Source organism: Xenopus tropicalis, chromosome 4, assembly GCF_000004195.4.
Source record: "Xenopus tropicalis strain Nigerian chromosome 4, UCB_Xtro_10.0, whole genome shotgun sequence".
Taxonomy (NCBI): Eukaryota; Metazoa; Chordata; class Amphibia; order Anura; family Pipidae; genus Xenopus; species Xenopus tropicalis.
Genome location: NC_030680.2, coordinates 59309045 through 59331215, shown reverse-complemented (window position 1 = coordinate 59331215; position 22171 = coordinate 59309045). Strand labels below are relative to the sequence as shown.

General features: G+C 37.6%; 1 protein-coding gene across 4 annotated transcripts; it reads right to left on the bottom strand.

Annotated features, from left to right (window-relative positions):
• Positions 1–10939: 10939 nt before the first annotated feature.
• On the bottom strand, positions 10940–21973 carry LOC100216037 (uncharacterized loc100216037). Of its 4 annotated transcripts, none has more exons than XM_031899911.1 (11): positions 21898–21973; positions 19389–19501; positions 18540–18638; positions 16790–16970; positions 16078–16165; positions 15414–15497; positions 14901–15011; positions 14285–14428; positions 12841–12954; positions 12700–12748; positions 10940–12341 (listed from the first exon to the last, which is right to left on the bottom strand). In XM_031899911.1, exons 3-11 carry the CDS (start codon positions 18625–18627, stop codon positions 12172–12174), a joined length of 1029 nt encoding a protein of 342 aa, XP_031755771.1. In that variant the 5' UTR covers positions 18628–18638; positions 19389–19501; positions 21898–21973; the 3' UTR covers positions 10940–12171.
• Between the last annotated feature and the right edge of the window lie 198 nt (positions 21974–22171).

Below are 22171 nucleotides of genomic sequence, written 5' to 3'. Positions count from 1 at the left end.
AGGGCGGTGCCCCTATTGTCACGTGCCACCTGACCCAGGTAACTATGGGCGGGGATTATGTCAACCAGAGTTCTGAGCTTGTCATTGAGCTTCACTTCCTGTGATTGTGCCACAGCCTGTTATACTGACCTTTCTAGTTAGGGAGCATTAGCCAAAGCCGTTCCTGTAGCGCTGCCTAATTCTCACATGGAACTGGAGCCAGCCAGTCGCTCTGCTAGTTGCATATGTGGGCAGACGGGGAACCCTGGCGGCAGTATTATCGTATTTCCGTTCCTAATATATATTGGAAGTCCTTCCCAAGGGTTGGAGACCTGGCCAGTAAACTTGATTGCAAATAAAGCTAAAAACATAGAAAGGATGTAATTATTTTTTTTTTTACAACATTAGAGGTCCAACATTTTGCATTTCAACTAGTAGGGCTTATTTAATAATATCTGCACTAAAATGAATAAACTTTGGTTTTTCAATAGCCTACTAGTCTACTACCAATACAGATATGAAAGAAAATACATATTTTAATGCTGTAGATAACTTCCCTGGTGCAATTTAGTCCCTGCAGTATGCTTGAAAGTTTGTGAATCCTTTAAAATGTTCTATATTTTTATATAAATGTGACCTAAAACATCATCACCTTTTCAATCAAGTCCTAAAAGTAGAACTGAAAGTAGAAATGAAGCAAAAAGTATTATATTTGGTCATGTATTTATTGAAAAAAATGATCTAATAACATATCTGCGAGTGGCAAAAGCAAGCGAATCATGCTCTCAGTGTTTGGTGTGACCCTCTGGTGCAGCAATAACTGCAACTAAATGTTTGCGGTAACTGTTGATGAGTCCTGTTGACTTTTAGCCATGGAATTTTAGCCCCTTCCTCCATACAGAACAGCTTCAGCTCTTGGATGTTGGTGGGTTCCCTCACATAACAATTGGATTAAAGTCAGGACTTTGGCATTGCTTTTCCAGAATATTTACTTTATTCTCCTTTAACCATTCTTTGGTAGAACGACTATTTAGGATCATTGTCTTGCTGCATGACCCACTGTCTTCTGAGATCAGTTCACAGACAGATGTCTTGACATTTTCCTTTAACACTCTCTGCAATAGTTCAGAATTCAGTGTTCCATCAATGATGGCAAGCTGTCCAGGCCCAGATACAGTAAAACAGGTTCAAACCAGAACACCCCCACCATCATGTTTCACTGATGGAATAAGCTTCTAATGCTGGAATGCAGTGTTTTTTTCTCCAAATGTAAAATGCCAACAATTTCTTTTTTATCTTCATCCATCACCAAAACATTCTTCCAGTATTTTTCTAGTTTGTCCACATGATCTTTAGCAAACTGTAGATGGTCAGCAATATTTTTGGGGGAGAGAGCAGTGGCTTTCTCCTTGCTGCCCTGCCATACACACCATTGCTGTTCAGTGTTCTTCTGATAGTGGACTCATGAACATTTCAATTTACCAATGTGAGACAGGCCTCCAGTTGCTTAGAAGTTACTCTGGGTTCCTTTATAACCTTTCTGACTATTAGACGCCTTGCTTGCAGTTGGAGTTACCTTTGATGGTTGACTCCTGGGTAGAGTAACCCAGTCTTCAATTTCCTATATTTGAACACAATCTGTCTGACTGGTGATGGAGTCCAGACTCATTAGTGATAATTTTGTAACCTTTTTCAGCTTTATGGGCATCAACAATTCTTTTTCTGAGATCCTCAGACACCATCTTTGTTCGAGCCATGATACATATCCTCAAATGTGTTGTATGTGTTATCAGGCTTTGTCGGATCCCTGTTCTTGAAATAAAACAAGGTCTTTTAGGGGCCAATTCTAGCTGCCAATATCGGTCCCTTAGACTGATTCAGCAACTAATCGGCCTGTGTATGGGCATTACTGACGGGCCTGCCCGACCAATATCTGGCCTGAAATCGTCCAGATATCGATTGGGCAGGTTAAAAAATCTAGTCAGATCAGGGACCGCATCGGCTCGTTGATGTGGTCCCCGGACCGACTTTGCCTATACCTGTCGTTATAATTCGATCGTTTGGCCCCTCCCGTAGGTGGGGGATATCGGAAGAAGATCCACTCACTTGGCGACATCGCCAAGCGAGCGGCTCTGAAGATGTAGGGGCACCTTTACTCACACCTGATTGGCATCCCATTGACTGAAAACATCAGACTCTTATTTCACCTTTAAATTATATGATAATTCTAAGGATTCACTTACTTTTGCCACATGCAGATATGTTATTGGATCATTTTTTAATTAATACATGACCAAATATAATAATTGTTGCTTCATTTGTTTAACTAGGTTTTCATCATCTACTTTTAGGCCTTATTTGAAAATTAGATGATGTTTTATTTCATCTTTATATTAAAATATAGAAAATGTTAAAGGGTTCACAAACATTCAAGAACCACTGTATGTTTGCAAACTAATCCCAGCGGCTAAACAGCAGTTTGGACTTCCATGTTTTAATGTGGGTAAGCCAGTACAGTACAGAAATATATTTATAAATAGAATGATAGTAAATCCACTGCACAGAAAGAACTTATTTTATAACTTTAGGTGTAGAATTATGATTTATTTCAGACACTTAACCAAAAGGGATGCGAGTTAGGCTTGTGTCAAACAGGGCTCTTTTCAGCCATCACAAAATCACCCAGAATCCCCTCTGTTACCACTTATTAACTTGAACAGGTAATGCCTCACAGTAAAATCCAGTGCAGGTCTGTTTTAGAAGACCCATGCCCAACTTGCAAACCAGACCGAAACATCCACATTACCATGTTGCTAATGTATCATATTCAGGGTGAGACAGACTTGGGAACAGGCATGGTGTCACCAATAGAGCTGTGAATTAAATTTTACGCTTTTTTCAATGGACAAGGGCGTCTTCTGTTAAAATTGCATTGGTCCATGTTCATTTATCACCCTGAGTTATCTTAAAGTGTATAAGAACCTAGTATGCATTCATGCGTCAATATTTTGCTTGACGCCATGCTTGTGAGTGCATTTGTAAGAAGGAGTGGATGGGCTTGTGTGCCACTAGCCTAAGGGGTCCAGTGAAAACTCCTTGACACTCTGCATGTACAGGCACAAGGTATAACTTATGAAAGTGGCATTGCACTCAGATGGAAAGTACTCAAAAAGTATAAAAGTGATTTATGAAGAAGTGATTGGAATATTTAAAGGATTAGGAATTTGCCTTGACTACTTTTTTTGAGCATTTATATGTTTCCTGCTTTTTTATTGTCTGTGTTGCAAAAGTCTTGTTTTTATTGCAGGCTGTTTGTTGACAGCTCTTCCATGTTAAGCATCTTTTATCTCTTGTGAAAACAAGCCTGACCTGTCCTCTTGTGTTTAGTGGATAATACATATTAACTGCCCCAAAAGTCCAAATTCTGAAGGTAGCAACAGAGCAATGTAAAGCTTCAGAGGTCAGAAATCTGTCACTCGAAAATTCTTAAAAGCAGCTAAGAATTCTGCTATATCAGTATAGTCAAAGAGAACCTTGTGCAACTGCTGGGGAAAATTTAAGCAACAAATGAAAATACTCATAATATAAAAGGCAAGCCATTTTATAGGACTGTTGTCATTTGTAAAATTCATACAATGAAAATGCCATTATCTGGTGTTTTATTGCAAAATCTTCTCTGTTACTTTCTGTGGAAAGTGGGCTCTAAAGTGCAGCATGGCTGCTTCTCCTGGAGCAAAAGATTTAAACTGATCAGACATATATATATAGGTATCATAAATTATCAATCAATATCCACGCTCATTTTGTTTAAATGCAGGGCTGTGGAGTCGGTAGATAAATTCTCCGACTCCTCAGTTTTTAATATGCTAATGTATTTTATACATTCATACAGTCAATGAAAAGCATGCTTCATGGTCACTCAACGTGTTCGTTTATGCACTGCGTGCATTGGGCTTTATTCTTATAGCAGAGAAGTAATTAATTGTGACTGTTTGTGAATTGGGACCTTTAAACTTGCTTTATTTTTTTTTTTTTATTCCCATTTAAATTTAGTCGGAGTCGGTTCATTTTTTGCCGACTCCGACTCCAGGTACCCAAAATTGCCTCCGACTCCTCGACTCCGACTCCACAGCCCTTTTTAAATGTACCTTTAACCCCTATAGATTGTAAGCTTTTGCGAGTAGGGCCCTCTGATCCTATTGTTACTTTGTATACCCTCATTTGTTAAACTTTTTAAGATCCCTGTTTGTTTAAATTTATTGTGAAGCGCTGCGTAATTTGCTGGCGCTATATAAATAAATGATGATATAAACAATGGAACTTCTGATGCAAACACAAAGATTTTTGAAGACCAGAGTAATATTACATTAATATTATTATGTTGGGTTGAAAAACCCAACCTACTGTTCTTCAACTTTGGCTTATTCTTCCGCTTTTTCTTCTTATTCTTAGCGCCCCCCCATTTTCTAAACGCTACTCCTACAATTTTAGGGGTACAACTCCCAAACGCTCCACACTTCTTTGCCCTATAGCGGAGCAGGTTGCTTGTCCTTTTCTAAGCGATCCCTTCCTCCGTCTTTTTGTGGCCCTGCTCCGAACACCCAATTTTTCCATTGACTTTGACAGGGAAGATTTTCAAACTGCTGCCGCACTTACAACTTTGAAGCTACACCCCCCAAACTTGAATAACATAATAATGGGGTCACCCCAAATGAAACCTGAATCATATTTTTCACAGTTTGTCAATAGGGGACTAGAGTTTTAGTTTTGAAAAGTGGGCAGAGCCACCAACAGCCAATCATATTTCACCTATAGAATTTTATTGGTTTGATGCCAGGGTTAATTACAGGGGTTCACGAAACTGTATCATTATGTTGGGTTGAAAAACCCAACCTACTGTTCTTCGACTTCAGCTTATTCTTCCGCTTTTTCTTCTTCTTCTTAGCGACCCCCATTTTCTAAATGCTACTCCTCCTACAATTTTAGGGGTACAACACCCAAACTCTCCACACTTCTTTGCCCTATAGCGGAGCAGGTTGCTTGTGCTTTTCTAAGCAATCCTGCCCCCCATCTTTTTGTGGTGCCGCTCCCAATTTTTCCATTGACTTTGACAGGGAAGATTTGCAAACTGCTGCCACACTTACAGCTTTGAAGCTACACCCCCCAAACTTGAATAACATAATAATGGGGTCATCCCAAATGAAACAGCAACATTTGTTGGATAACCTCAAAGTGGGAGGGGCCAACAACAGCCAATCAAATGTCAAATGTTGACTTTTATGGGGAAATTGAAACTGTCAATCTTACAGCTTTGAGGCTACACTCCCCAAACTTGAATCACATAGTCATTGGGTCAGCCTGAATGAAAATATGATGATTGTTGGTTGCCCAAAAGTGGGTGGTGCTGTGAACTGCCAATCAAATTTTACCTGTTGACTTGGAGGAAATTCAACCTGCTTCCATTCTCACAGTAATAACGTCAGGGTCCTCAAACTTTGCAGAGTTAGGCACCAGGTAACTGCGGTTCAAGGTTAGAAAAGTGGGTGGAGCCACCAACAGCCAATCAGATTTTACCTATTGACTTTCAGTGGGGAAATTCAACCTGCTGCCATTCTCACAGTATTAACCCCAGGGTCCCCAAACTTTTCACAGTTGGTCAACAGGGGACTGCAATTTTAGTTTTAAAAAGTGGGCAGAGCCACCAACAGCCAATCATATTTCACCTATTGAATTTTATTGGTTTGATGCCAGGGTTCCCAAAATTTGCACAGTTTGTCACTGGGTGACTATGTTCAAGTTTAGAAAAGTAGGCAGGGCCAACAACAGCCAATCAGATTTCACCTATAGACTTCATATGTTTAAATTTAAACTGCTGCCATTCTTTAAATATTAATACTAAGGTCCCCAAACTTTGCAAAGCAGAGCCACCAACAGCCAATCCATTTCCACTCATTAAATTTATTTGGTTTATATTTAAACTGATGCCATTATTTAAATATTAATTCCAGAGTTGTTAAACTTTCCAAAGTTAGGCACTGGGTATTTTGCTGTTCAAAGTTCAAAAGTGGGCGGAGCCACCAATAGCCAATTACATTTCAACTATTTACTTTCAATGGTGAAGTGTAAAATGCTGTCAGTCTCGCAATTTTTATGTCTGAGTCCCCAAACTTTGTCACTGGGGGACTTCAGTTCAAAAATAGGAAAAGTGGGTTGGGCCACTAACAGCCAATCAGATTTCATCCATTGAATTTTATTGGTTTAAATTTAAAATGCTGCCATTCACACACTATTAATGCCAGGGCGCCCACTGTTTGTCACTGGGTGACTTCAAATCGAAGTTAGAAAAAGTGGGCAGACCCACCAATCACAATTTACCTATTGACTCTTATTGCAGAGTTAGTCACTGGGTAACTTCAGTTCCAGGTTAGGAAAAGTGGGTGGAGCCACCAACCGCCAATCAGATGTCACTTGTTGACTTTCAGTGGGGAAATTTAAGTTGCTGCCATTCAGACACTATTAAAACCAGGGTCCCCAAACTTTGCACAGTGGTTTTACTATATAAATGTGGTCCAAGGTTAGAGAAAGTGGGCAGAGCCAACAACAGATCAGATTTCATTCAGTGACTTCAACTTTTTCAACCCAACGTGAAGTTTGTTCTCAAACTTCCCTTTCTAGTTCTTTACTTTAATCTAAATGAAACCCTGTTATTTTTTTTTATGATATTTTACATGGTAATATCATTTTAAGCTATGAAAGTATGACAATCTACCTGCAAATATTTTTCCACTATAATAAAATCTAGAAACTCCCATTTGGTGTTTTAGTACAGCTAACACCATTCTGTAGCCACATAACTTGGTTAATCATTATACTGTGGGCAAGAGAAGCAATATTTCTGCCAGCAGCTCTAGGCAGTGCAAAAACAAATGTTTTTAATATGGTTATTTTAATAAAAATGTAATCTATAAAGGCTGGAGTGAGTGGATGTCTAACATAAAAGCCAGAATACTACTTCCTCTTTTCAGCTTTTCAAACCTCTTAGTTAGCAACTTGAGGGGAGGCCACATGGGACCTAACTGATAACTTTGCTTTTGATCTTCAGCATACAGATCATTTTCAGAAAAAAACAGTTATGTCCCATTTGCCCCCCCCCCCCCCGAAGGCCTGTTCCTAGGACGACAAGTCTTGGGGGAGGGGGGGTAGGTGTCTATAATTTCTTTTTTTCTTTGTTTAAAAAAATTTAAATCCGTTGATGCACACAACATGTGGCAGGGGTAGATATACTATAGGTCTGGTGCCTAGGGCTGCACCGGACCTAAATACACTCCCCTCCCATTCCCTCAAGTCACTAATTTGTTTCTGACCTTTTACAGGTTAAAGAGCTGCAAAGGAGGAAGTTGAGTTCTGGCTATTATGTTAGACATCAGTTCACTCCAGCCTTCATAGATTACATATTTGGCTAACTAACCATATTGAAAACATACATTTTATTTTGCACAGACTATGTACCTAGTTTCTTTCTTTCACTAAACAATTCCTTTAAATTAAGATAATTATGTGATACAATGAAGTCTTTGGAACCTTTATGCTCATGGTCAACTCTCATTAGTTTTTAACTTACACCTTTTTGTAAGTCCTGCTCCTACACCGATAATAATGGATCTGCATATGTATTTTACTTTTCATATGTATTTTAAGTTTTGTGACATAGGACATATTTGGCCCATGGGCATTTTTGTGCAGAAATCTGCCCCATGTTCCATTCTTGCCACTGCTGACATGGGGCATCAATACCAAAACATTGAGGGGTGATTTATCAATGTTTGTATTAAAATTTTTTCCACAATTTGAATTTTTTTGTGCTAAAACTCCCTTTATTCGAACTATGGTTCCAAAACTCAAATGTTCAATATTCATTATTAAAAAGCTTGTGAGTTTTTGTAGCCATTTTTTAAATTTGAGATTTACAAGTTTTTGAGATTTTTTTTGAGTTTGTAAACTCACAAATTCAAGGTATTCAAGTTTTTTTTATTCAATCAAGTTTTTCATATTCTCATTTTTTTATAAATAAGCAAACATTCACATTTTTTTTTTTTTAAATGCAAGTTTATTCAAAGTAAAAAAAAACTAAACTTCTCAAAGCTGAAAATTGATAAATGAGCTTATTGGTGTGACATAAGAACCTAACACTTGTTTAAGCACAAACCCTGCCTCTAGTACAGGCTAGGATGTGTTATGTCCAATCAAGTGTATTTGAATCCATAGCTTTACAGGTTGTCCTAGGTGTTAATTAAGACAGATTGTATCTAGTGCAAGCAGGGAAGCAACAATAGCAGCAGGGCACTTGTTTATGAAAATTATGTTTTTTTTATGAAATGAATTCATAGTCCCTCCACATGTGGAATAATGTAAGTAAGATGCACTCTTTCCTCTCATTAAAGTACCTGTATATAGGTTACATGCATGCAGAAATATATACAACACTTAGCTGTTTTATTGTTTATTGGGATGTATTACCCCAAATGCTTGGGACTTGGCGTTTTCCATATAAGGGATCTTTCTATTATTAATAGAAAGATAAACATATAGAAAGGCCAGTTTTTTTTCCGAAATGGTGGCAGCCATAGCTGCAAAGTTATAAAGATAAAAAGTGCTTTTCTCACTGGAACATTTAGCTTTCAGGCCCATCAGTTGGAAATCCTGCTTATAGTAACCCTTTAGCACAAGGTACCCACTGTCCATCAGGCTCAGATTGTGAGTAACATATTGTTTCACAGCTTGTGTGATATCATCATGTTGAAATACAGTGCTTCCTAACTCTTTTATTCATGAATAGTAAGAATTGGTAGAATTCAGTCATGATTTTTCTTCTTGTTTGGGTGTAGGCATATTCATTATTCTGACAAATACGAGAACACTCATATCTTGTTGAAAGTCTTCCTGCTCTCTTGGTGACAGGAGGACTGTTATAAATTTCTACTTGAAGTGGATCCCAGTGGCTGGGTATAAATAATTACTAGTTCTATGACTAGAGAACAGGCAACTCCACAGACATCGAGGTTTGGAAAGACAGGATATTATCAATGGCTGCAGTACCAACAGACTTGTACAGCATCCTTATGACATGGACTGAAGCATTATGTGGATGCTCTTCAAAGAGGAAAAGAAACAGACTATATTTTTTTACTTTTTAAAGGATAATAGTGTTGAACCATTAGCTTTTCAGCTGTTGTTATACTAAAGTTGCCAACATCCAAAATAGGCAAAGTTTTTTTTTCTGGCTTTTAGAACTGTGCATTTTTTCTACTAAATTTTCGTTAATTTGCGCAACTTTTTTGTACTTTGCAACAATTTGTGCTACAAAATCGTATTTGTCGCAACAAAAGTTTTTGATGGTGACTTTCCTTTGGCCAGGATGGAGCTGCAGAGTGCCATTGAGTCCTATGGGAGACTTCCAAAAACATGCACAGAAGGATCAAAGTCAGAAAATTTGATAAACAAATTTTGGAACTCTCGGATCGTACCACAATATATTCGTACGACCACGATGCGATCCAAAATTTTTGTGTCCAAAATTCGGTTTTTGATAAATGTGCCCCTATGTGTTTTGCAATTTCAGCTGCAGCATCCATTTTCCCTTCTGGTCATACTTCTGGTCATATGGACATTAGTTCATGTCTATTCCGGTGAGATAGCAGAGCTGCAGGATTTTTTTAAAAATTCTAAATCAGTAGTATGACTAGAGTTGCAACCTGACCAATAAAACTGCTGCTTGATGCTAATGTTAGTAATAGGCAAGTGCCTGAAAGGTGCTGAATTGTGTTGGGGACTAGTGATGAGTGAATTTCCACGAAAATTCGGTGCCGTCACGTCAAAATGGACGCAGGCGACAAAAATTTGTGCGACAAACACATTTTGTGAATTTTTAGGCAAAGCGAAACAGGACAGATTCGGTCATCATTATTGGGGACCATAATATCTGGTTTTTCTAAGCTCCCAGGCAATTCTGTATTTTCCAGTATGCATATTTTTGGACTAGGGTCATAGCTGACTTTTAATATCCTCAGATTTTTCAACAGGGGTACTTTATTAATTGTAAAACACAGAGACAAATGACAAATTATATGACTTAACACCAATTATTTTAACTGATGAAATCACTAAGCACCACTTACAGCATAATTTAGAGGACATTCATGGCCCTTGTGTATTATATACGGTATATACATAGTTTCTGGCTCCCTGCTTCTGATTTCATGCAGGATTATGTACAGTAGAAGCTGATCACATCCTGGCTTCCTCCACATATGCTCCTTCTCAGTGTCTGTTGTCCAGAATATTTAGCCAACACGATACACTAAATTCGCATCCATATGGAGTCCTTCATAGTGTGTCAAACTGGGCCTCTTAGACACCCAGAGAACCTGACCCACTCTAAACCCACTTAACCATATACAGGCATTTTTACATGGAACAAGGTGCAAAAACAGTCACAAAGCACCATGTGTTTAGCAATTTGCACTTAGTGCTCATAGCCACTAAACAATCCTAACACTAACAATGGTGAGCAAATGGTCTTCTTTTTCTATTTCTTGTCATTTTTTTATTATTCGCCTTCCTGTTCTGTATCTTTATAATCTGAAATGCAAACGTCAGCCACACCCAGCAACCGCAGAACAGATTGAATATCTGGCTATATTTTGTTATTATTTTTAGTAATATATATTTTTATCCAGGTTCTTCCTTAAACCTCTTCTAGTGTCTCCTTCTCTCTTTGACTGTGAAGAGGTGTCTATTGCGCATGCTTACTGCCTTTGCTCCAGTGGAAATCAGACTTGCACAGCAGACAGATTTTTAATGCTCTAAAATGTAAATGTAATTGCTTTTGTCCTTAGATGTTCATGAATGGGTGTTTCTGACATGTGCAACAAAGAAAATTTTTTCCAATGGCCAGCAACCCTTCAGTCAAGTCTTTATTTCCCCAGTTTGGTGATTAACAGGCATAGCGGGAAGCTTGGCTGGAAGAGAGTTGGCTACTGTGGCACAATAGTGCAGGGAATAGCAAAGGCCAGGCAAATACTGAATTCATTAGTAATTACATTTACAATTTACGTAAAAATCATTATAAAGCTGAATATATTATGCTTGGATTTAGAAAACCATAAAGAGGAAATCCAAATCTTGTGAGAGGTCTTTTTAGAGATTTGCAGTATAATAATGCAACAAAGTAGCCCTAATTGAAGTCACCTGATAAACTCAGATTATTATAGGTTAAGTATAACCTATATTGGTTAAGTATAAGGAGAACAAATGATAAACCCATGTGAAAGGTAATTAATTGTGTATAGACTATATGTTTAGTATATATTTGTACAGAAATAGTGACCTCTTATCTTCTCTCCCTGTTCCCCACTTTTAATTTCTTCCTGCAGTAAAGGTTAAAATGTTATGTAGCCTTGGTTGGACATTATATAACAATCTGATACAACTAATATGTTTTTAAAAGATGTGTTTTATATATATTACCTGACTATGTTCTGTGATTCTTGGCTTCTAAATAAAGGTCATGCTTATAATCACATTTGTTTCAGTGATGCAAAACTGGAGTTTACCACTGTTTCAGTAGGTTTATATTTCATTTCTTTGTGATATTATTGATGATGCTAATGCTATCTGAAAATATACACGTTGTATCATAGAAATGACTGCAGTCATTTTACTGCATTTACAGTGTTCAGATTGAAAGCCAATTGAATAATTTTATTTTTTTCCAGATATGCCCCATTTGGTGTTTGTATGTTAAGGCTGATAACACACATACCATATTATGTATTTTTATTGCCGCATAACAAGGGGAACTTATTATAATCACATATTTATAAAGTGCCAACATATTATGCAGCATTGTTCAATAAATGGGTATATACATTAGACATACAAGAGAACATACAAAAACAACCAATACAAGAGTTAAAAAGGGCCCTGCCCAACAGATCTTGCAGTCTTAAAGGGAAGGGGTATGAGACAAATTGGAAGAAAAACCTACAAATGAATGCACAAAGTCTGACTTCCTTTTTTTGAATGTTGATATCATGCTATGGGTATCCAAATGACCAGTGCAAAAGAAAGTTCCTGGTTTAAATATTTACAATGAGAATATCTGCTCTATAACAAGAGATCACAACAGATCCTTTAGGTCTTCTTTTTCAGATTATCCAGCCTTTTTGACAGATCCTCAAAATCAATGTCTTCATATGGTGATGGGTCAGAAGGTGGGGAACCGTGAGCCGGACTGCTAGGTACAGATGGCAGTTTAGGTAGTGGCAAATTGTTATACTTTCCTGGCACGTTTTCTCCTTGACCTGCAATAGACAATATGCTTACTGTTGTATAGATATCACTAGGTGCAAAATGCACACAAACACACTCTGAAATCATATATCAATCACAACACCCGCTGTCCCTCTGTACATGTGGTACCTCAGCAACCCCTTGTATTATATAGTATAATAGTGCCTATATATCTTTGTCTTGTACCTTGTTTCTGAAAATATTTGCTTGATCTGCTTTGGACTGATTTTGCTGTATTTGTATATAGTCACAGGTACAGGTATAGGTTTGGGCCTTTTTTTTTTTATTTTGCTTTCAGTGCTAATGTGCATTTACAAGACACATCCAATACTTCATCTACAGTAAAATTTACTGTTCTTTAGTACTCACCAGAATTCATTGCAGGACTAGCCCCTGAGTCTCCACCTTTGTTGTTCATCTTTAAAACAAAAGAGATTTCCCACAATAAAACATCCTGACAACATCCCAAGAAGCAAGAGAACTTGAAATGTACAATAAGAAATGGCCTACCATGTTAGAGGATGGAGGAATATCTGGAACATGCGGAATCATTTTTCCCCTTGGTGGTGGTTGTAGAAAAGCACAAGGCTCATATATCCCTACAGAAGGATCAGGAAAGGATTTCTATAGAGTTGAAAGAATACAATATTATGTTATTAACACCAAATTTATCACGCTTGTTATATCTTTAATTTTCTCTCTCTTAAAGAAGTTGTTTACCTTTGGGTTACATTTTAGCATGATGTGGGAGTGCTATTCTGAGACAATTTGCAATTGGTCTTTATTTTTCATTATTTGTAGTTTTTTAGGTATTTCAATATTTGTTTAGCAGCTCTCCAGTTTGGAGTTTCAGCAGCTATCTGATTGCAAATTTCCTTAGCACCTTAGCCACTAGGGAGTGGTTTAAATGAGAGAGAGATAAATAAAAAAGGACCGGAATAGAAAAATAAATAATGAAAAATAACAACAACAATAAAATTGTAGCCTCACAGAGCAATAGTTTTCTGGCTGCCGGGGTCAGTAACCCCATTTGAAAACTGCAAAGAGTTAGAAGAAGAAGGCAAATAATTCAAAGACTATAACGAATAATGAAGACCAATTGAAAAGTTGCTTAGAATAGACCATTCTATAACATACTAAAAGTTAACTTAAAGGTTACCCAACCCCTTTAATATAGTATGCATCTTTGAACTCTTCCTCTGTTTTCAAGGTTTTATTTCAGAAACCTTATTGTCTGACCCATCTATCTGTTCCGTTAACTTGACTTTTCACAAATCAAGTTGGGCTTCTTAGTACTATAGCCTGTCCAATATGTTGTTTTAAGTTTAGCTGGCCAGGAAGCCATAAAAATGTATTATTTTCCCATATCTATCTGTGTATATATATATATATAATATTTATTTTACTTAAGCAGTAACTTAAGTATAATAGAATACTGTATCTGGTCTGCACATGATACCGTATTTTTTGGATCATCTATACTCTATGTATATGCATTCTCCACAGAATCTGTATGGACCCAAGGAGCTGCTGAGAAAGCAAGCCCAGCAGTTCAGCAGTTTCAATTGCAGGACTTATGAGAAGTATTCTATCATAGTAATAGTAAATCTTCATAGGACAGGGAATGAAAAAAGTCACATAGAGAGTATATTCCTTTTGGGTTTCCTTATGTTGTGTAATTAGAGCAGTTTGGTCCAAGACTTGCCATGTAGTGAACTAACCGCAAAGGTTGGAACCATATCCAGCTGAGAGTCATCCAGTTTGACAGCCCTAAATTTGATGACACTAAGCCCACAGGAAAATATTTTAGGGATGCCAAAAACCTGTTTAGATTTCTTGTTCTACACACATATATTGAAACTTCACAAAGCCCTCTATGCTCATTCCCTATTATGTCTTTATTCTGCTTCCGTCCACTTGAGAATGGGATTTGACTGTTCATTAGAAGACTTACTGGATCATTTGGATTTGGGTAAACTTGATTAATTCTGAAGTCTCCTCCTCCAAACCCTCCTCCATTGCCAGGACCTCCCTTCTTATCATCATTAACAAACCCGATAATACTGGGGTCAACCTCCGAAAATGTGGGAGCCTCACCCTGAAAAGAAATTCATGTACAACAGTCAAAGTCTGCCCCATACTTGGTATTATTTAAAAGTAAAAAAAAGTACTTAAAAACATATCTGAGCTGTTTGTAGACATTCCATTGAATGGAGCACTGCCTAACACAGCCATCATTCCATTTAAGACACATTCTGCAGGTCCCTGAACTCTGTTTTGGAGCACAGAGACCTCTAGATATTTGTGCAACACCTGAACACAGGGTGCAATTTGCAAAAAATGGTGAATTGAGGCATTTTGCATTTTCTGCAATTTTAACACTGTGTTTGGGTTGACAATTTGTGAGTATACCAAAAAGATTTTCAGTAACAGGAGACTGTAAGCAACTCTATATGATAGGCCGTCATTTTCTTTATATATGTATCAGAATTGCTTAATGTACATGATACTTCCTAACTTGCAATATAGCTACATATAGTTACATACTTTGGATTTCTGGGGATACTCACCATAATTACTGCATCTGGCTCATATGGGACCTTGTAATTCTTTGCAATCTCAATAAGATATTTCTCCACCAGGATTTTAGGAGGTGCAGCAGTACCTAGTTTATTCATTAGCTTTGAGGAGACAATGAAATTTGTTTTATCACCTGTATATTCTCAAATGAAATCCTGCTATTTTCAACAATAAACCCTAGAGGAGTATGGGATTTTGTCATTGTATTGCTTTACTAAAATAAAAATGTTTTTGGGCTCAGTTGATTCTTGAGTCTTTAGGGGTCATTTATAACTTCCCATGTGTGTAAAAGCGCACCTCTTAGTTAATTTAAGATTGCACTTAAATCATGTACAGTGTTCTGCTCTGCAGAACACAGATTGCATGTGCAGTGTGCTTTGCTTGCGGCAACAGGGCAGCCTTGTATTTATCTTGTCTTTACCTTGTTTATTATTGTTGCTGCAGTACCAATTTTTAACCAGTTCCTGGTTATAATGAGGTAAATTTATAAGTAGCTGACTTACCTTGTCACTGACTGTTCCAATCTGATTTGTACGACACAGATTACCGTACTCCTTGCTGTATTTATGACACAGCTGACTGGCCACCTGTAGAAATATGCTTAGTGTCAAATAATGTTGATTCAAATAAAACAGAAATAAATATTTCTCAAGCTTTGATTTATAGCAATAGTTTTTTAACCAAATGAAAGCCTCTCAAATGAATGCCAACATAGCATTTAGTATTATGCTAGAATCAGCAAAGCAAATACATACTAACGACAGTCTGTGCCCACAGTAACATGGCGAGACACAGAACTGTATGATATTAGGAGCACACATATTCCATTCCAGTTTTACTTAAAGAAGAAGGAAAGTTAAAATCACTGGGGAATACAAAATGTTAGGCACCCCCCTGTTTCAAAGTAAGGCTGTGAGTAATATGTTACCATTTATTTATTGCAGGACAAGCATAACTTGTACCCAGAATATCAGACCTATGACAGCACAAGAAAAAAAATACTTTTCAACCTCAGTATAATAATTCCCAGTTATATAAAGATGGATTAATGCATATTAAGAAGTCAGAACCACCAAATTTATTTGCTACTCCATAGTGCATGACTGTGGTGTTTTTAGCCAATGAAGAATTTGTCTGACTTCAGTATACAGTATTTGGGCAACTCACTATCTTTAATTCAGAGACTTCTGACTGGAGGCGCGGTGCAGCCCAGATCAGCGTTGAAACAGCTTCAGCCAAACCAGGGTCCAGTTCCCTGCATGAGAGGGAGAGAAATTACTTCAAGATTTTAAGCAAATTCTATCAAAGTATTAAAATACAAATCAGAGGCGTGTTTCCCCTAATTGTGTGTGGTTTGATAAACTATTATTATGAAACACCGTGTAATTTGTTGACACTATATAAATGTGTGCTAGTGTAGTATTAAAATTGTGACCCTGCATCCAATGATTATCCACTTTCTGCTATTTCCTATTTTAACCTCTTATTTAGTCTGCAATCCCTTACAAAAGAAACAGCATAATTGCACACTGCAAGAGGGAGTACATTTTTATGATAGCCAAGGCTCAAACCATGCCCATTTTTCTTCTCTTTGCCCCTAGTCTTTATGCCACATTTTTGTGGCATAAAGATGAGTGTGAAATTTTATTTTCACACTCATCAAAATGAGCACAAAAAGATTCTTTTGCACTTGCTTCTGGGGCAATAATAAATCCTGAGTCCTTGAGACTGGCATTAAGGTTACAAGAAAGAGAGAGGGGCTGGTGGGAACATTAGTGATATATAACAAAAAACCTTTTTTAAGATGAAAAATGGACAACATGTTCTTTGTGGTAAGTAATATCTCTCCATAAAAATACCATTTGCAATACAGTCTTACCTCATTGACTGAATTAAGCCAAAACGTGCCAGTAACAAATCACAATACAATTCCAAGATCTCCATGGCCTCTACAAGGTAATCTTCTCTAATAATATGCTCAACTCGAATCCGTGCTCGCTCATCCTTTCGACAAGACAAGTAGTCGGCAATCTCCTTTCTGGCCTTCAGTGCCATCTCAGCTGCAGAGACAGAATTTACATGCACTACCTATGTAGCTTTGACCAATATTTTCAACTGACACTTTACCATAATATTGGCCTGTCCGTGGGAATCATACTGAACAGGCTAAATGTTTATGTTGTTTTTTCTAGACCTTACTTAGAAGCCAAGGCCACCAAACCCTGGTCTCCAAGCTGCAGCCAGTAGTTTCCATAAATTAAGACATATGACCTTGATGAAGGAAATTCACCTGCAGCTTTATTAAATAATTTCACATAACATCCAACTTACATGTATAAATCACCAGGCACTGAATTAATTATGGAACTCACAAATCTTAAATTGAAAAACAGGATTGTTTTTTTTAGAAAAAACGGTATACCAAAAACACAACAATATAGTTGCATCAACCTGGAGGGAAGAGCAGCAGCCTTCCCCAGAATCATGTTTAAGGTGAGGGCATAGCCAATCCTAAGGGCCTTCTACCAACAGTGCAAATAAAATGTTTATTTGTTTTTTTTCAACAATTTAATCTTTTTTTTGTTCTTGATCCCTATCCTATTTAAGTGAGAACTTAAATGGGTTAAATGGTTAATAATAATTGCTCCACTAATCAACCACTTGGCATGCCATTAGTAATATGAACATATTTTCAGCTCTTACACACAGGCATTTTTACCTGTGTATAAGGCTGTACAGAAACTGTTGTTTGTATACATATAGCTGGCATGCTAATCCTAATGATACCATATTGACTATGGACTTGCAACATAGCTATGGTTATGCTAATTAAGCAATACAGAAACTACTCCCATTGTATCCACTATCAGTATGCTAAACTCCTTCATCTAATTAAATGTTGCACAGCTTTTCCGTGTAGTCACTTTATAATCTGATATTTCACTGGTTTGTGGAATGGATACTGATTAAACAAAGTCGGAGGATCCTTTGGTCAAGCTTGGAGTGCCACATCCAGCCTGTGAACCTTAATTTGGACAGTCCTGATTAGTAAACTGGCTCTTTTACCACTGACATTCAGTGACGTCCGGTGGGAGTCACATGTTGCCATCCAGCACAGTGTAAATTACTGCACAGGCCTCATTCAGCAGACCTATGATTGCCACCCCACAATTTACCTTGTAATCTCTGATCTCCATAATCCACCAATTTAAAAAAAGCTTTTCTTTTCTTTGCCCTCCATTATATGGTGGGAAGGATTTTGAAGGCTCAAGGTTTGGTGTAAGACCCAAAACATTGCATTTTTTACTAAATTACTGACACAATTTACACAAGATATCGAAACACTGCTGGTTTCCACATCTATAATTGTGTTCCCAAACATTTTTACAGGGCTGGCACAGGTAAGGGGACAAGAAGTTTGGCCTCTGATTAAAATGTTGACAATATAACCAGAATAAAAGATGTATAGTTCAGAACTAAAACTTAAGGTTGCAGCCAGAAGTTGGGATACTGCACAGCCATGAGTATTGTGGGGTCCTTGGGACCACCATCAGAAAGAAACCGGGCCCTCTTGGGCTGGTTATTGTGAGTAACACATTTGATGCACCCCATCCACCCCATGAACTTACTTTTTTTCTTCTCCAGCAGCTTGAGTCGGTTAATGGCAAGTCTAAGATTAACACGAAGTCTCTCTGCCTTAAACCCCGAACCCAACATGGCGGACCTTCCTGCACATAAAAAAATAACACTATGTTCATTAGCATTTAATGGATATTTATTGTAGATAAAAATCACAATATGTTTTCTTCACTGATCTGCATTTTACTGTAATGTAATGATTTTCTACAATTACATAGTGGTATACTTTATGTTTTTTAATTGTGCTAAATGACTGTACATGTTGCATAATTTGGATCCAAGTATCAAAAAAACCCATCAGTTGTTGGTTGTGGAGAGTCATTTGGTTAGCTCCTATTAAAAGATGGATTCAAAATTATTGCTTTTGTGCTTTCACACCAAATGTGCCCATTTCAGACTATGACCAGTGTTCACTGATAATCAGATTATCAGAGGGGTTGTTCACCTTTAAATTTTTAGTATGGAAAAAAAGAATGCTATCCTGAGGCAATTTGCAATTGGTCTTAAGTTTTTATTATTTGTGTTTTTTTCATTATTTAGCTTTTTGTGCAGCAGTGCTTACATTTGAAATATTCAGCAGCTATCTGGTTGCTATGGTACAAGTTACCCTAGCAACCATTCTGTATTATGAATGAGAAGATGAAAGATGAATAGGAGAGGGCCTGAACAGAAAGACCAGAGTTAGAAGAGAAACGTAAACAATTCAAAATGTATTAAAATAAAGACCAATAAGTTGCTAAGAATTGGCTGTTCCAAAACATACTAAAAGTAATGGTGAACTACCCCTTTAATAGTATACTACTATACTGTTAAAATGTATCAGTTTTGAGTTGGCTTACCTTACCGGATTCCTGACTTCCTAGTGAATCTCTCTGGATTTCTGTTTCCTTGTGAAACTCCCAGCACTGAATCTAACATCTAACCCAGAAATCAGAGACAAAAGGGTGTTTACCTGAAACAAGAAAAACTTGTATGTGACGTGTATTTGGTCAGCTGACAAGAAAGAAAGGTTTGTGAAGGCGGGCGGATTGGTTTGCTTATGTTTATTATAGAGAAACAGGAAGGGAGTCCTGCCCAGTATAAGCATGGAAGGGCCTTTTTGCGATCCTGAGCCAACTTCAGTAAGCTATTTGGCTCTCTTGGGTCTGTATAAATAAGTCATTTGGCACTACGATGACTTATTGAGAAACACAAAATAATATTTTTATTATTTGTCTGTGAAGATTCTTAAATCCTGTACTTTAGATGGCTGTACTGCTGTTAATTACATAAATGATATAATTTATACTACAATGAAACTATGGAAATAGCACACTGCAGACTGCAGTCTTTTCTAACCTTAGCTTTATAGATCATAGCTCCCAACTGTCCCGATTTTCATGGGACAGTCCCTCTTTTGACAGCTCAACCCCCAATTCTTACTGAAAAGTCCCTCATTTCCCTTTGATCTCCTGCACTAAATGCTAAAAATAAATACAAATTTAATCAAAAGTAGCTTTTGGCAGAGAGCCCAGAAAGTTAAACAAGCTTCAGCTGCACTTACATACGTTGTTTCTCACATTTAATTAAATAAGTGGGCTTTTGGCAGAGAGCCCAGAAAGTTAACAAGCTACACCTTTACTGAGATTGTAACTAATAAGCTAAACAGGTCTCTTGGGGGAACTGAGACTTGCAGCTTAAAAGGCAATTTCAGCTTTTTTAACAAAACTGTAATAACACATAAAACAAGACCCCACAACCCCCAGAAATGTGTTCAAACTTTAAATAAACTGCCAAATTTAGTCAAATGGGAGTGGTATTTAGGGGGTGTGGTTGCAAAAAAGAAATTTAGCCGCGCTGCTTGTGACATTGCTTTTTGTCCCTCTTTCCATTTTCAAAATGTTGGGAGGTATGATAGATGCTTCTGAAAAAAACTCTGGAAGCTGTACTCCAACAAAACCAAGAACAAGAAACAATAGTGTAGAAGTGAGAAGAAAGAATTCTCAACAGTGCAGAGTGTTGTTTGCTAAAGGGCAAGTAGAGCAAGTGGGCCAGTCCGATGCTAGGAGCAGGTTGTAGCCAGACCCCAAAGCAAATGCTTTTTAAACAGGGTTGGACTGGGCTGGTGGGACACCAGAAAAGAACCCAGTGGGTCCCACTCCTCATGGATGCTGCGCATGCTTCCCTGCCCCCACTTAGACTATCACAGCTGCAAAGTTGGAGGAAGGGGGGTGGGCTTGATGGCATAGCCCTGGTGAGCCCCAGATACCCCAATCCAAACCTGTTTTTGACTAAGCATTTAGGAGGGTGCTTTTGCTCCCCTAATTGCTCTAGCATTTGCACCATACTAATAAATGACGCGTTTTGTCTGTTTGTGGATGCTGGGAACTGTGGTTTAAAAACAGCTTAACTTCCAGTGGATCTAAATCCCTATAACAGTGTAATCATATTAAATGATCCTATCCTTAATCCTGAAAAATATGTATTAGTTCCATTTTAGCTCTGTGAATAGTAATAGGCAGTCTGGAAATGAATAACACAGATTATATTTTACCCAAGCTTCCTCCGTACAGACTCTGACAGTGGACCAAAGAGAAAGATTTCAGGATAAAATACTTGCCAGGCCACAAAGCAGTCTGACTGGCTGTATAGGGAACTGTGGCAAATCACCAGAATATCAGCTACAATTAAGCATGTGGGAAGAATAACCTTACCTACATCAGAGCAGGGTGTTGCTTCATGTGATAAGTGCAACGTCATAGTATCACATGAATTCCTGATGTAGGTGTGTGGATATTTTCCTCTCTGTCATGCTCTTTCCATAAATAACCATTAGCAGTATGGCTAAACGTCCACACTGTTACTATATACATCACAAAAAAGGGGCACTATACACAAAAATGTATCTACGGACTTTGAAAAAAACTTAATAGGGAGGGTATACAGTGTTTGTTTTGTTTTAGAAAAGATCAAATGTAACATTTTCTGTGTCCTGCAGTGTTTTAAGGCATATGACTATGTATAGGTATTTAGGGCGCATTAAGGTTTTGTCCTGGTACTAGGCACATCACATACTTCTTGCAGATTTCTTTAGTATAATTACTACAGAAAATGCATAAATTGCATATTAACCCCAGACATGCCAGTATAATCACTAAATAAAATTGAAAACAGGCATATTAACCCCGGACTTGCCAGTATAATTATTATGGAAAATAGACAATTAGCATATTAAAGTGGAGCACCATCTTTAAAATGGGATCTATTATTTTAAACGCTTGCGACTTGGGTTTGACCTGGGAAAGAGATTTTTCAATAAGCTAAATCACCATTTCTGCATAACAAGTTTGCACATTAGTGACCCCATACCTGCCCTCATTGCATGTGGTTAGTTGGTATCTGTGCTTCTGACTTCAGTAACTGGTAACAACACCTATGTATAAAAACAAGCAAAAACATGTGATTCTTTTTTACAATACGAAACTATATAAAAAGGTTAGAAACTGAAAATGTCATGTAAATCAGCCGATGGGGAATACTTTATATACATCCCCCAGGCAGCCACATCTGCACAAGAGGTGTTGTATCATCTTTCTTCCCTTCAACTCTTTTTTCATTCACATTTTTTGAGCATGCCTCACAG